Genomic DNA, 17,121 nt, shown 5'->3' with positions numbered 1-17,121 from the left:
ATTTTATTAATTATGGGAAACTCAGTATGTTTCTGGAACACTTACCAGAGACACAAAAGGAGCAGTTTCAGGTCATTGTCAGAGAGGGTCAGTTAGTAGCCAGAACGGCACTACAGACAGCACTGGATGCAGCCGATACAGCGGCCTGCTTGGTCTCCACAGCAGGGGTAATGAGTTGGGCTTCTTGGCTGCACCTTTCCAGGTTACCCAAAGAACTGCAGACAATGATGGAAGATCTCCCGTTTGAAGGGCCCAAGCTCTTCACAGAGAAGACAGACTCTTCTCTCCATACCTTGAAAAATTCCCAGGCCACATTACACTTGCTGGGAATCTACTCTGCGGGACAGAAATACAGTTCTCAGCCACAGCACAGGTCACAACCTCCTCAATACCCGCCATCTCAGCACCATTACGAGCCGCAACATAAGAGGCCCAGGGTTCAGAAGCAGAAGTAGTCAGCAACCCAATCTGCAACCTCTCAGACCGCCTCTTCAAAGCAGTCTTGACGAGCCCAAATAACTATACTTTGCAACATCAGTTGCCACCTACACATCTGTCATGCCCCTTTGGAACTCCTCTTTCACAGCAGTTGGGAGAAGATCACCTCCAACATATGGGTCTTGGAGATTATTTTGAAGTTACTCCATTCAATTCACATCCTTCTCCCATTACTACTCTTCTTCCCTGCCCTCTTTGGAGACCCTTCTCCCAAGAACCTACATCACCAGGAAATAGATCATCTGTTATGCATCGGGGCCCTAGAACCGGTACTGGTGCAACTCAGGGGCAAGGGGTTTTACTCCTATTATTTCCTGATATGCAAGGCGAAGGGAGGTTGGAGGTCCGTTCTAGCTCTAAGGGCATTAAACAAATACATGAAGGTGCAGAAGTTCAAGATGGTCACGCTAGCAGCTATTATTCCAGCTCTAGAGCAAGGAGATTGGTTTTCAGCCCTCTACTTACAAGATGTCTATTTCCACATCTCAATACGACCATCACACAGGAGATTCCTATGGTTTACCTTTGGGCAGGACCATTAAAAGTAGGGTGCTCCCATTTGGTGTCTCCTCCACACCCAGAGCATTTTCCAAGGTTCTCTCTGTCGTAGCAGCGCACCTGCGAACATTGGGCATTGTGATCTACCCATATCTAGATGACTGCCTCTTCAGGACTTCCTCATTTCAGGACACTATACGAGCCACCTAGACGACCATGTGCACATTTGCATAGCTGGGTCTATAGCTCAACTTAAAGAAATCAGCATTGACACCGGTACAGCGACTGGAGTTTATCGGCACCTACCTTGATGTAGTACAAGTGAGAGCGTTCTTCCCGTTACACACTCACCCTCTTACAAGTCTCATAAAGACAGTCCAGGCCAGCCCTCAAACATCGGCCGGGAAATGCCTGCAGCTGCTAGGTCATATGGCAGCATGCAGCTTCATCACCCCAAACGCCCAGATGTTCATGGGGTGTCTTCTGATGTGGCTCACTTCTGTCTGTCCCCTGAACAGGGACAAACTAACCAAACTGCTGTCACTGCCCTCTGCATTAAAGCACTCCCTGGACTGGTGAAAAAGGCCCATCCAATGTCCGAGCAGGCATTCCATTCTTGCAACTGATTCTGACGGATGCCTCCCTAATAGGCTCACCTACATGACTGCAAGGTTCAAGGCAAGTGGTCTTCCACAGAAGTGATTCTCCATATCAGTCTTTTGGAGCTAAGTGCCATCAGGAACACCTGTGCACACTTTCTGCCTTTCATCAAGAACACCCACAGAAAGGTCCTGGTGAACAATATGACCTGTATGTTTTATATAAATCGCCAGAGGGGTGCCAGATCTCTCTCCCTCTGCACAGAAGCTCTCAAACTTTGTAATTGGTGCACCCATAACAATGTGCTCATCTCCGCTGTCTAACTACCAGGGATACAGAACGTGACAGCCAACAGCCTCAGTCAGTACTTTTCTCACAACCATGAATGGGAGCTGAACTCAGAGATGCTTTGAGACCTATTCGCTCTTTGGGGAACCTCGACTAGAGATCTCTTTGCTACTTACCAGAACAAGAAATGTCCTTGTTACTGCTCCAGGGCCAGCCTGGGGAATCATTCACTCAGAGATGCCCTCATCCTCCTATAGGACAGAGATCTCTTGTATGCCTTTCCCCCATTTCCTCTTCTATCCAAGGTCCTGTTGAAAATTTGATGAGACAAAGTAAGAGTTATTCTGATCCTTCACCCCAACCTGCAGGTCCTCCACCTCCCAGATTTGGCTCCTTCTTGGTTCCAAGACTTAGAATGCTCTGAGAGGTGAAAGACGTGTTGCTGTACAGCTGAAAGTCTACCACTTGATGTACTTACCTACAAAAATAGAAATGATTCCAAGTTCGATGTCATTCTAAGCACACAGACCCAACTTTGTCTTCCCTCCCTCTGATTTTTAGATTACATTTTAGACCACGAAGTCAGAACCGTCACTCAGCTCCCTTAAGGTACATCTTGCTGCTGTAACTTTCCAGTTACTAACCATCAGATAGACGGATACTTGGTGTTTGCTCAGTCACTGACACATAGATTTCTTAAGGGCATTGGGAATCTCTTCCCGCATGTGAGACCATCTGCTCCAACCTGGGATCTTAACCTAGTTCTCAGTGCTTTGATTGGACCTCCTTTTGAACCCATGGCAACTTGCTCTCTCATAACACCTGTCTATGAAGACAGCATTTCTAATTGCCATCACCTCAGCTAGGCACATAGGAGAAGTAGCAACCCCAATGGCACACCCAACATATGCTGTCTTTTTTTAAAGACAAAGCAACTCTGAGGCCGTATCCCAAGTTTCTCCCTAAAGTTGCCTCCACTTTCCATGGGAATCAACAGATCCATCTTCCCACTTTTTAAACAAAATCACATCGTGACAACAGGGAGGCAATTTTGAATATGCTAGATGTTAGAAAAGTACTAGTATTCTACTTGGACAGGACTAAGGACTTCAGGAAGTCCCCTAAACTTTTCCTTTCGTTTGCAGAAAGTTCCAAAGGCTCCGCGATATCGGCTCAAAGATATCCAAATGGGTCTTGGGTTGCATTAATTGCCGGCTACAAAAGTGCCATGTGAACATCTGTTCTCACTTTCGAGAGACATAAACAAGAAGCAGGCAGCATTATCTCCTGCAAATGTAAACAAACTTGTTTGTCTTAGCGATTGGCTGAACAAGAAGTAGGACTGAGTGGACTTGTAGGCTCTAAAGTTTTACATTGTTTAGTTTTTGAGTGCAGTTATGAAACAACAAAAAAATCTACATTTGTAAGTTACACTTTCAACGATAAAGAGCTTGCACTACAGTACTTGTATGGAGGTGAATTGAAAAATACTAGTTCTTTTATTTATCATTTTTACAGTGCAGATATTTGTAATAAAAATAATATAAAGTAAGCACTGTACACTTTTTATTCTGTGTTGTAATAGAAATTGATATATTTGAAATGTAGAAAAACATCCAAAAATATTTAATAAATTTAAATTGGTATTTGATTGTTTAACAGTGCCATTAATCGCAATAATTTTTTAATTGCGATTAATTTTTTTGAGTTAATCATGTGAGTTAACTGTGATTAATCGACAGCCCTAGTTCAAAGCTGAGGCCTATAGCTCTGCTTACTTTCATTTTGTATTCAGTATGGAGAGTTAATCCCAGAGCAGGGCTTTTCTGATGCAAAATCTGAATGCTTGTGTAGTCACAACAGCTGTCCCCTCACTATGTGGTATCTTCCATTACCTAACTGCAGAGATGAATTTTGGCCCAGTGTTTCAGTAATATTGGACACACATGGTTTTAAGTGACAAAGCAGTATGCTTATGCATTCATTTGAGACTCTCAGTTACAGCTGGCTCCAGATCAGAACAGGGAGAATACATTCACACTATGGCCACCCTCCTGGCTGCTTGTAGTAGTTGGATCATAGTAGGCGCTGTTGCATCTAAAGACACAATTATCTATTGCTGAGGAATTGCAAATTCACTAAAGCTCTTTACAGCACTTGTGGTTAATAATGGATTCCTAAAAAGCTCCATCAAAGAATTTCAGACCTACCAATTTTATGTCCTTATTTTTATTTTATTTTTTAAAATTGTATTGTATGTTACCATCTTATTGAAATATTTTTTTCATTCAGTACATTCAATATATTGGTATCATAGATGCACATAGAATTAGTAGGTTGGTTTGTTTTGTTTTTTAAAGATCAGTATTGTTTTTTAAAGATCAGTAGACAGTAGGTTTTTATTAGAATTCCTATATGATGGTGATAGCTAAGGAAAATATTTGTTTACTTTTGTAACATTTACACACAAGAATTAAAATATGCAGCACATCCAAGAATCAAATCTGACAAAAAATTGTTTTAAAGAATTTAAAATGTATCAGACAATTTGTTACCTCTAAAATGTTTCTAGTAGTGCAGAAATATGAATTCGATTTTTGTGTGAAATTGTTTGGATATGCTTTGAGCATTGTGTTAAGATACATCTGTGCAGCTACTGTTGTGCTTCAATCATTTACATTTGAAATCAATGTAAAACATAACTTTCATTTGTTACTGAAACAAATTGCATTTACTAATGCTTACATTCAATGTGTGCAGTTCTATACTACTTATGAAAAACTTATTCATAAAAATTCTCTACTTAGCCTCTTTTATTTTAAAAATAAATAAATATTGCTGGAATTATATTTTCAAAACTAGAATATTTATAGGTACCCAATAACTTCACTTCTCTGAACCCCAAAGTTATGGAAAATGTAAATAAAGAGGTTTTAATTCAGAACATGTAGGCTTTTATTTTGTACAATAAATAAAATGTAAGGTTACTGTGTGATTGAGACCTGGTTTGTATTTAGCATGTTCTCCAAAAATCACTAGTATACACTACATATATAATAAAGTGGGTATGTATGTGCTATATCTCACACACACTACTCTGTGTGTGTGTGTGTGTGTGTGTGTTACATTTAAACTACGATAGATAATGAATTCATGCTTGTATTAAAAACTATATAAATATGAATATTTGAGGCTTTTAGCATTTGATGAACAAAGAATTACGTGGCTACAAAATAGAACAATTGATAAAATCCTCCCCACTATTGGCTATTATTTACTGTCTCTTAAGTGGCAGGTTGTATTTATGCCAATTTATCTGCTTCAGGGAACATTCTTGATAGCAGAACAAAGTGAATAAAAGTAGTTTGCTTTGCAAATGAATGCAAATGGTAGAGCCTTTCGGGAAGCCCTTTAACAGGGGCAACGCACTTTGATTATGAGTGAAGCTGCCATTTGGACATGGTGAAAAGAGCACGCTTGAACCATTGATTGGGGGAGACAGTAAAAAGTCAGGAAGGGCCCGTTAAGCTTGCAGTGCGGCAGGCGGATGTCAGTGTGGTTAGAGCACAGTGGGAGAATGACAGGCAGGATTAGTGTCAGGGAGAAGCTTTGCTGTAGCTGTGGAGATGGTCCCTGGGGTCACTCACCTCTGACTGTTGTTCTGTGCTGATGGCTCTGTAATGCAAACTGCTTGATATATGTCTGTTCATTATCAGAAATGGTGATTAGAAAAGGTATTTATCATAAAGGATTCTTTTAAAAAAAAAAAAAAACAGAAATGGTTAACTTCTTTTTACAAATGCTTAGTTCAATTGTCACTACTTTTACTAGTGTGGAAGGCTGGTACAGAGCCTTGTCTTCTTGGAGAGGCAATTTAACATACAAAGATTTAATAGTTAATGTTTTACCATATCTGAGGAACCAATGTTTTTCACTTTTTACTCAGTTTTATACGGTTGTCATAAAGGAGGAAATTGTGTACAATTTGCAGCATGCTGTTACAGTAGAACATGGTTTTATACTTTGGTTATTGGGCCTTGTTGCTCTTTGAAAATGTCCAGTTTCTTTCTGTTAATGTGTGCAGTGCACAGAAGCCACAGGGTTTAGGTGCTTTTAAAAAAAAAATTCCCAGTGGAACGTAAAATTGTCAGATTTCACTCCTGTATTGTGCCAAAATGTTAAAATATAATACATTATGGGTGCTTTAACAACAGACTGAATTGGGCATGCTATTTTAAGATACAGATTTTTAAATAACATTTAGGATTATTTTCAGTATTTTTTTTAACTGAGGACTTTTTAAAGATTTCTCTTCCTTTATATATCATTCAGTTATATGTAAGAGGATTTTATATATTATTTAAAATGTTGATATCTTAGACTGTGGTTTAAACTTTAAGTAGTAAAATTGTTTATTTTGCTTTTTTTCATAGTGACCTAAGTTAATTGTGTGTACTGCACTAATGTACATTTTGTATATTAAATATTTTAATGGTTCAAGTTCCTTCACTGATGGTTGTTTTTATGTACTGTTCTCTATAACAGAGTGGAAGAAACAGAGCATTCAACTAACAAGCTTTGGAAACCATATTAAATTACATTGTTACAACATCCATTATTTGATGGATAAAATACTGAACAAAAACATTACATAAATCAAACTCCATTTTTTTCATTTTCCCAGCATAATAAATGTTTTACAAATGTTTTGCAGGCACCTGAATGGACAGAAGAGGACCTTAGCCAGCTGACAAGAAGTATGGTTAAGTTCCCAGGGGGGACCCCAGGTCGATGGGAAAAGATTGCTCACGAATTGGGTCGATCAGTGGCAGATGTGAGTTCACTCAGATTTGCTTTGTATGGAGAGTGACAAACCAGAACAAGACAGGCAGTGTAGAAGGCAGACGTAGATGGGGACCAACATTGTCTTTTGAACGAGGCTGCAATCCTTTTAGGACCTGGAAGGGAACCATTAACTAACTAAGTAAGAAGCAGATGTCAGCAGTCCCTTGCTCCACAATTAACAGCTGTAACTGATCAGCTGTATGGGGGATTCTGGTGCTTAGAGACCTGAGCTACTGTAACCTGATAACAGAAAAACAATGCCAGTTTTAGTGTTCATAGTAACCCCTTTTAACTGCAAAAGGACATTTGTGAGACTTCGTTAAAGTTTACAGTTCTGTTTAAGCCAGGTTTAAAAAAAAAAAGTATGAATCAGCTAATAGCATTTAGACAAGGGGTTTCCATTAATTAAACTGAAATATTTCTACAAAATGATAAAACAGTTGGTCTGAGATGGATACTATTGCAGTTCCTATTTCCAAGACTATAATATGGTTAACAATGGTATTGTGTAAAATAATTAATATCCTTATTCAAATACATATTTTATAGTGGTGTGCCATATATATACTAAAAAACTGTACTTAAGGATTTAAAGTGTTATCCTGAACGCTCTTGAGTGGTCTATAAAAAGATTTTTTTCATTTTCAGTAACAGATCACTTGTACATGCTCTACAGTGTCTGCAGAGGACCATTCAAAAGTCCTTTAAGTTGATCCTATTCCAAAGAGTCCAGCGGGGGTTAAAGAGAATAAGATTTAAATGTTTAATTCTGTTGATGCACATTTTGGAGCTTGATGTTCTGGATTTAGTAATAAAAACCTAGCAAAGATACTTTTTTTTAAAAACCAAACCTTCATTTACTCAAATGGTTATAAATTTTCCTATAGGTTACCATGGGTTGTCTGCAAGCCAGTTTATAAAGTGTTTTTACTTTTTCTCTGGAAACAAACACAGAAAGGTGTGTTTATCCCTATTGTGATGTCATTAAGAAATTAAATTAACCTATATTGTATCCAGGCAAGCTGTAGGGATCTTGATGTGCATATGACTACGCAATTCATAACACAGTATACTGAAGATAGTGAAATATGTTGTGTCCTATTTAGAGATAGGAGTGTCTCTCACTTAATAGTACTGGCCGGGGAGGGCCTCATTAGAAGACACTTTATTTTACTCAGCAGTTGTAAGCAATATATTTTATTGTAAGCAGCTTGACAGTGTACTACGTGTGAAAAATAAATCTTTAAACACAGACTTGCAAAAAAATTAACAAAATCTGCCTGAGACAGACCATTGTCGTCATTATTATTATTTATATTACTGTAGTGCTTGGGAGCACTAGTAATGGACCCCATTCTGGTAGGCACTGTACAGACAAAGAATAAAAAGACCAAGACATTTAGAATCTGTCTTTGAATATCTAGTGGGTCCATCACTAAAGTCTCCAGGCGCTAACAAATTACATGATGCAAAAACCTGTCCTGAAAGATTACATTCTACACCCTTCTTCATCTATTGTGGAGTGTCTCTCTCTCTCTCTCTGTGGTGTGTATGTATGTAAAAAATGACAGGTTTCAGAGGAACAGCCGTGTTAGTCTGTATTCGCAAAAAGAAAAGGAGTACTTGTGGCACCTTAGAGACTAACCAATTTATTTGAGCATGAGCTTTCGTGAGCTACAGCTCACTTCATCAGATGTTTACCGTGGAAACTGCAGCAGACTTTATATACACACAGAAATCATGAAACAATACCTCCTCCCACCCCACTGTCCTGCTGGTAATAGCTTATCTAAAGTGATCAACAGGTGGGCCATTTCCAGCACAAATCCAGGTTTTCTCACCCTCCACCCCCCCACACAAATTCACTCTCCTGCTGGTGCTAGCCCATCCAAAGTGACAACTCTTTACATAATCAAGTCGGGCTATTTCCTGCATAGATCAAGGTTTTCTCACATCCCCCCCACCCCCATACACACACAAACTCACTCTCCTGCTGGTAATAGCTCATCTAAACTGACCATTCTCCAGGTTTAAATCCAAGTTAAACCAGAACATCTGGGGGGGGGGGTAGGAAAAAACAAGAGGAAACAGGCTACCTTGCATAATGACTTAGCCACTCCCAGTCTCTATTTAAGCCTAAATTAATAGTATCCAATTTGCAAATGAATTCCAATTCAGCAGTTTCTCGCTGGAGTCTGGATTTGAAGTTTTTTTGTTTTAAGATAGCGACCTTCATGTCTGTGATTGCGTGACCAGAGAGATTGAAGTGTTCTCCGACTGGTTTATGAATGTTATAATTCTTGACATCTGATTTGTGTCCATTTATTCTTTTACGTAGAGACTGTCCAGTTTGACCAATGTACATGGCAGAGGGGCATTGCTGGCACATGATGGCATAGATCACATTGGTGGATGTGCAGGTGAACGAGCCTCTGATAGTGTGGCTGATGTTATTAGGCCCTGTGATGGTGTCCCCTGAATAGATATGTGGGCACAATTGGCAACGGGCTTTGTTGCAAGGATAAGTTCCTGGGTTAGTGGTTCTGTTGTGTGGTATGTGGTTGTTGGTGAGTATTTGCTTCAGGTTGCGGGGCTGTCTGTAGGCAAGGACTGGCCTGTCTCCCAAGACTTGTGAGAGTGTTGGGTCATCCTTTAGGATAGGTTGTAGATCCTTAATAATGCGTTCATCATCTGGACCCATGGAAAAGAAGCCCTTGAGGAATTCCACCATGATTTCAACAATTTCCATCCCACCACCAACCTCAGCCTGGTCCAGTCCACACAAGAGATCCACTTCCTGGACACTACAGTGCTAATAAACAATGGCCACATAAACACCACCCTATACCGTAAACCTACTGACCGCTATTCCTACCTGCATGCCTCCAGCTTTCACCCTGACCACACCACACGATCCATCGTCTACAGCCAAGCTCTGCGATACAACCGCATTTGCTCCAACCCCTCAGACAGAGACAAACACCTACAAGATCTCTGTCAAGCTTTCTTACAACTACAATACCCACCTGCAGAAGTAAAGAAACAGATTGATAGAGCCAGAAGAGTTCCCAGAAGTTACCTACTACAGGACAGGCCTAACAAAGAAAATAACAGAACGCCACTAGCCGTCACCTTCAGCCCCCAACTAAAACCCCTCCAACGCATTATTAAGGATCTACAACCTATCCTAAAGGATGACCCAACACTCTCACAAATCTTGGGAGACAGGCCAGTCCTTGCCTACAGACAGCCCCGCAACCTGAAGCAAATACTCACCAACAACCACATACCACACAACAGAACCACTAACCCAGGAACTTATCCTTGCAACAAAGCCCGTTGCCAATTGTGCCCACATATCTATTCAGGGGACACCATCACAGGGCCTAATAACATCAGCCACACTATCAGAGGCTCGTTCACCTGCACATCCACCAATGTGATCTATGCCATCATGTGCCAGCAATGCCCCTCTGCCATGTACATTGGTCAAACTGGACAGTCTCTACGTAAAAGAATAAATGGACACAAATCAGATGTCAAGAATTATAACATTCATAAACCAGTCGGAGAACACTTCAATCTCTCTGGTCACGCAATCACAGACATGAAGGTCGCTATCTTAAAACAAAAAAACTTCAAATCCAGACTCCAGCGAGAAACTGCTGAATTGGAATTCATTTGCAAATTGGATACTATTAATTTAGGCTTAAATAGAGACTGGGAGTGGCTAAGTCATTATGCAAGGTAGCCTGTTTCCTCTTGTTTTTTCCTACCCCCCCCCCCCCAGATGTTCTGGTTTAACTTGGATTTAAACCTGGAGAATGGTCAGTTTAGATGAGCTATTACCAGCAGGAGAGTGAGTTTGTGTGTGTATGGGGGTGGGGGGGATGTGAGAAAACCTTGATCTATGCAGGAAATAGCCCGACTTGATTATGTAAAGAGTTGTCACTTTGGATGGGCTAGCACCAGCAGGAGAGTGAATTTGTGTGGGGGGGGTGGAGGGTGAGAAAACCTGGATTTGTGCTGGAAATGGCCCACCTGTTGATCACTTTAGATAAGCTATTACCAGCAGGACAGTGGGGTGGGAGGAGGTATTGTTTCATGATTTCTGTGTGTATATAAAGTCTGCTGCAGTTTCCACGGTAAACATCTGATGAAGTGAGCTGTAGCTCACGAAAGCTCATGCTCAAATAAATTGGTTAGTCTCTAAGGTGCCACAAGTACTCCTTTTCTTTATGTAAAAAATGTTTTTATAGAGAGTCTTTCACACATGAGATCCCAAAATGTTGCCTCTACATGCCCAGTATTGGGGGAGAGAAAGAAGACTGCTGCTCAGACTCCTCAGAGAGAGAGAGAGAGAGAGAAACTGAACCACTGTGTCCTCTGTCCTCTGAGCTATCTGGTGAGAGATGCAAAAGATATATCCCGTAAGCACTGAGCTGGCAAGGAAAAAGGAATCATAAGAGATTTTTTACAAGAGGAGTCAGGATCTGGAAATATACCTGCTATAGCATTGATTTCTTGTGGTCTGTATGTAATGGTGGCTTCTGCTGGAGCTAGCCACCCATGATTACAGAATGAGTCACAGCTGGAAGAGATCAGGATGATTGCCCTATAAAGAGCAGCAGGAGGCTGCAGAGAAGGGGGGAAGCGCAGGAAATTGTAGTGTGTGTGAAGGGCTCCTGCAGGGAAGACCACAAGACCATGGGAGATGTGACAGAGCCGGAGCCTAGGGAGGCTCCTGTTGGGAAACCCAGATGGAGTTTGGGCCTACAAATTGGAGGCCTAGAGGCCTGTGCCAGAAAGCGAAGTTCCAGCTAGGATGAGCTGAGAGGATGGGCTGTGAAAACAGACTGGGACAGAAGAGTTCCAGCTGTGAGAGAAGACACCAGAACTAAGTATGGAGTGTTGTGTGGTGATGGACTTTATTTTGGAACTTTGAGGATTAAGAGGAGTTCATTATTAAGCCAGCTCCAGACAGAAGGAGATGTTGTTATGCACATGAAAGCCTGTATGCAGTTCTAAAGGGGCCTGCAAATGGGGACTAAAAGGGCAGGGTTCCTGCAAAGTGAGCCTGGCCAGAACCTGGGGGGGGGAAGGGGGTGTCAGTGAACAGGCACCCCAATATGTAGCCCCAGCAATAAAGTAATTTATGTAAGCCTTGTCTATACTAGGCTTTAATCTGAACCCTTCCCACTAATGCTGGTGCAGCTCTGCTTTTGTACACCAGGCACCAGCAATCACGATTATATTTACCACTGTATTGCATAGACCTGCACTGAGCAGGCTTCCATGAAATGGTGCTTAAAAGGACAGCAATTGCTTGGAGCCCTGTGTACATTAGCTCCCCCACCATTGATGCTTTGGTGTTAGAAACTGGAGTTAGGAACTACCATAAACATAGATATTAGGTTATCCCTTGTCAAAAGTGAGATGGAATCTTTATTTACAGCCTAGTCTAGCATTATCCAGGCCAGAGGGTCACTGGCTTTCTCTCATGTAAGGAATGAACCAGAACTCTTACATGTGGTCTTCAAAGCAAAAAATAATAGTGTGCAATGTTCCCTCTAATTGTTTACATCCATGTGCGGAATTAATTTTATGTGCATCAATATGGAAGTGATGTATGGCGGGGGTGAGGCCAAGGGATTCGGGATGGGGACTCAGGGCTGGGGCAGAGGGTTGCGGGGGGTGGGGGTTCAGGCCGGGGATGAGGGGCTCTGAGCTGGGGTAGGGGATTGGGATGAGGGGTCTGGAGTGTGGAAGGGGGGAGGGGTTCAAGGTGTGAGATGGGGCTCAGGGCTGGGGCAGAGGATTGGGATGCGCAGGAGGTGTGGGCTCTGGGGTGGGGCCAGGCATGCGGGGTTTGGAGTGCCCCAGCGCTGCAATGAGGAGAGAGGACTCCCCCCAGAGGAAAAGGCGCCTCTTCCCGGCCACGTAGCTTAGAGGGAACGTTTTGTGGGCTTTTTCTTCTTTATAATATATCCAGAGAGCCTGAGATTTTTACAATAATTCTTGCTTACTTTTTGCCTAGAAGTATCAGGAGTCTTGTTTTCTCTCTTTCTGCAGAGAATTCTTTGTAGGACTTGTAAACTACTGTATTTGCATCTTTGAGGATTGCTTCCAAGTGTTTGTCAGGAGCTTGGCTAAATAGGTATTAACAAAAATAGTGTTGTTTTTTTAAATAATCCAAGTAGAAATCTTCCCTCTTTTCAACTGCTCAAGTTTCAGTGTTTTATGATGTCATCATCCTGCTGGCTCTTTTTAATCAACAAAAGGTCCTTTAGCAAAAACAGTAGAAAAAACATAGTAATTTGCAATGTTAAAGAAGAAAACCCAAAAGCGCTGACCCTTATGCATAAAATAGAAGCAAAAAAAGAGCACCAGCAGATTTTTTTTTCTTCCCACTCTGTAGGTCATCTTATATTCCTTTGTGGTGGTGAGATTTGCAATACCAAACTGTTCTGAGATCCTCATTTCCACTGCAATTCTTAAGCAGAATGAAGTGATTTAAGGAGAGTGTTTCTGGCTTTTGTCAACATGTCAGATCCTTAATGTTGTTTTAACCGTAGTCTTTTTGTGGTTTCAAGTGTTTGTTTTTTGTATGTTGGCTTTTGTTTGTGTGTGCATGGGGGAGGGAGTTAATAATTCTCATCCTGACACAATATATCATATAATATGCTTTTGGCCAGTCTTAATTTTTTTTTTTAATTTTTTAAAAAATAATTGGGCTTTTGGCCTTTATTTCTTTGAATAAAACTGCCTGAAAAGTTTGCTTTTATTAAAAAAAAAACAAACAAAAAACAAAAACCTGCTTAGAAGTATCAGAAATGCAGTGTACTCTTCCTTGGTTCTGCTACACAACATCTTTGATACCTGAGCATTGTGAGCATAATATGTCTTGTGAACTCTCTTAGTTTGCAGTGAGATGAAGGCATCACTGTTCAGTGTCTTGGCCAAACAGTGGCTAGAGGGAGTTCAGGGGAAGGGAGCTCATACCTTGCTGCTTATCAAGGTAAGGGAGGATAATCCTAAATGGTTCAGCCACTTGAAATCTGTGCTGTCAAAGAGGTGGTGTAATAGCAGTTAAGTTCCTTCTTAGCAGCCCATGGCGCTATGCCTCAGTTTTCTCATCTTAGGATAGCTGTTTGAGTCTCAACAACGCCTCCCCTCCTGGTTCTGGGGTCTGGTTCCACAAAACCTCAGAAAAATATCTCCAGTAGTCCTTGCTGAGACTCCTGAGCCTTTCCCTCAGGCTTGATTTCCCTTTGGGCTCATGGGAATGTCTTGTATTGCCTATTTCTTTAAGCTTTCCCCTAAAGTTTGGTACAACCATTTTTCATTCTTCCATGGGGCATTTCTACAGCCTTTTTTTAGCTCCAACCACCACAGCTGCTGCACCTTCCATAGCTTCCTCTCTGAAAAGACTTGCAAGCAGCCTCTGCTCCATTCAAGTTCTCTCATTCCAGGCCTTCGACCTGGCCATTGAGAAGAACCCCTTTCTCTGACCGTGTTCTTTCACTGTATGGAACTGCTGCTTCTTTCACAGTCTGCACAGATTTCACCTGATCCGCTGATCACATGACCCTTCCTGGTCATGTGCTCTGGTCAGGTACTTCATCTAGGGATTCCCAGTCCTACCTGGGAGCTACATTACTCAGAATTCTATCTTTTAAAGGGCCTGGGGCTTCATAAAAAGCATGCTGAGCTCAACCAGCAAGTGCCCTATTACAGTGGGTGTCTTCAGCCCAAGTTTCAAACCTGAGCTTTCTCCTTCAGCACTCTAAGGGACAGGAATGTAAGCAGGTGGGTTTTCCATCCTGCTGTAAACAGAATATACACACACTTCAAACATCCCCTTTCCTGTGGTTTGGCTTTACTGTTGACTCAGATAACAATAACAGACTGAGTTTTATATCCTATGTGCAGGTCTATGTTGCAAAGTTAGGTTGGCTTAACTACATTGCTTAGGGCTGTGAAATATTTTGTGCCCTGTGCGGTGTAATTAAGCTGACCTAAGCCATGCTGTAGATACCACTTAGTCAACAGAAGAATTCTTCCGTTGACCTCGCTACTGGCTCTTGGAGAGGTGGATTTACTACAGCAGCAGAAGAAGCCCTTCCTTTGCTATAGTAAATGTCTACACTGCAGCTGTGCTGCTATTGTGTTTCTAGTAGAGACATACCCTAAACTTTCTTACCAAACGTGGCTTTTCTTAGGGTCTCCTGGCCAGGTATCATTTGCTTCTTCCTCTACTTCCTTCTGCCTCTCAGATGCATATCCTGGTGGGAGTGAAGATCCAGCTGCCACTATGACTTAATAGGGTTTATATTTTTATGCAGGGTTTAAGCACACAACATCATATGACTCATCAGAGGAGTCCTGTGTCCCTATGCAGACTCTACAATCCTGCTACAGACTATTACCCTGTTACGAGGGGGAAAGACTGCTTTCTGAAAGGGGCAAACACTTCAAACCCTGAAGCATAGTTGAGAGCAAAGAATATGTGACAATGAGGGGAAGCCAGTGAGAGGTTGGGGACAACTCTGCTCTCCCCCCAAAAAAGGCTTGGGGTGGATGGAGGAAGGTTTATAGATACTGACAAATATAGAAACAAATTCCTTATTTGTTGGGAGCATACTGAATTTCTTATCTTGATTCAGTTAACAATCTGTTAATTAAATTGATGCAAAAAACTGAAAAGAATCTCCCTGAATTGACAGACACAAGTGTGAAATTAGAAGTCGTGTAGTCACTGATGATGATTAGTAGTTATTTTGTAAGCCTTAGTAGTTTGGTTGTTCTTAAATTCAAGAAGTCTACACACAATATCTTCACAGTTGCTTTTTCTCCTGCTATTAAAAATTACCAGAATCAGCTATGACCAATTTGGATAAGCATCTGGTCTAACTTAATATAATTTATCCACAACTCCTTGCAAATAGGGATTTATAATATAATAGACAGACCCATAACTATATGGCCTTACTGGTTGCTGCTATAACTTTGGTCTTTTGATGTACATGGAGTTTTTGTACTACTATAGTAATTCTAAGATCACTCAAGAAAATTGTCCTTAATCAACCAGTGTTTCAAAAACTCCAAAACAAGCCAGGTAAGGCCAGGCTCAATGTATCCATGTGTCTAATTATCTAAAACTGTATTATTTAAATTATCGAAAAATGCATCCGATGACGTTAGCTGTAGCTCACGAAAGCTTATGCTCAAAATGGTTAGTCTCTAAGGTGCCACAAATACTCCTTTTCTTTTTGCGGATACAGACTAACATGGCTGCTACTCTGAAATCTAGTAGTTTCATGTGGGACTTGTAAATCATCTTAATTCCATCCAAAATGGAGCTCTCAAACTGATTGGTATCATGAACTAAGACTGTATTTGTAACTGAAAAGATAATACAACTTTAAAAATCATTTTCTCTGCAATTGGCTTATGGTATTAATTAGATTTGTTTTCATCAAGTGTTTTGATTCTGAAAGGGAAACTGGGTTCAGTTTATTCTAATTGCAGTTCCTGCCTGCTGACCTGCTTACCTGTACAAGTGCTCTCTGTCGGCCTCAGCACATCTGGTCTTTGACCCATTTTCCTTGCTGAATTTGTAGCTTCAGGCTTAGGTCTCATTTCTGTCTTTTAGTTCTTAAGGAAACAATTGCCCTTAAACAAAAGACAAAATTGTACATCTGAAGTGTTTAAACAGTGTGGAAAACTAATAATAGATCCTAAATTAGGAAAGGAGATTTCAAGTGTGATATTCTTATCAAATTAACATTGTTTGTCAAATGAAGATTTATTACAAATGATACGACTAGCATTGTTAAATTTAAAGGCACAGAAAAGGGATTGGTATATGACATTATAAAAATATAAAGTTCATGGCCACACAAGATCTACCTTGGTACACATAAAAAGTTTAAAATGTTAATTTATGCCTTTCAGCAAATTATTTTGGTAACCACAAAGGGCATTCAAATTGTAAAAATAACAGAGGAAATAAAAACTGTCTGGCATGCAAAACATACTTTGAATGTGATTATTAACTGCAGGTTTTCTAAATTAAAGGCAAAGAGATCTCAGATTTCATACTTGTGAAGTAATATCATTCTCTTGCCTGAGAGGATGTAAACTGATTCTTGCTTGACTCTGTGGTCACTAATCTCTTGCATTCAGGTTGCGATAGCAGACAGATAGGGGATTTGCTGCCAGCATGGAAAAAGGCCGTGGTAGGCAGCAAAACAACGGACAGGTGGATAGATTTAAGCAGACTTTACTAATTAGCATGTTGCCTGACACTATGAGGTAAGAGTTCTGTAAGCTTCCCCATATGTCAAAGGAAAGATGATGAAATAATTAACGAGCTTTGAGCTATTCGGG

General features: G+C 40.9%; 1 protein-coding gene across 5 annotated transcripts in view; it reads left to right on the top strand.

Annotated features, from left to right (window-relative positions):
* The window catches only part of DNAJC1 (DnaJ heat shock protein family (Hsp40) member C1), a 197,221-nt gene that overhangs the window by 164,348 nt on the left and 15,752 nt on the right, over nucleotides 1-17,121 (top strand). For all 5 annotated transcript variants that reach the window (XM_073334216.2, XM_073334219.2, XM_073334217.2 and 2 more), the window contains one exon: nucleotides 6,599-6,718. In XM_073334216.2, the coding sequence (XP_073190317.1) occupies nucleotides 6,599-6,718 (120 nt within the window). The remainder of the gene's footprint in view (nucleotides 1-6,598; nucleotides 6,719-17,121) is intronic.

Source organism: Lepidochelys kempii, chromosome 2, assembly GCF_965140285.1.
Source record: "Lepidochelys kempii isolate rLepKem1 chromosome 2, rLepKem1.hap1, whole genome shotgun sequence".
Classification (NCBI taxonomy): Eukaryota; Metazoa; Chordata; order Testudines; family Cheloniidae; genus Lepidochelys; species Lepidochelys kempii.
The sequence above is the reverse complement of the archived record's forward strand: the minus strand, read 5'-3'. Positions and strand labels throughout refer to the sequence as shown.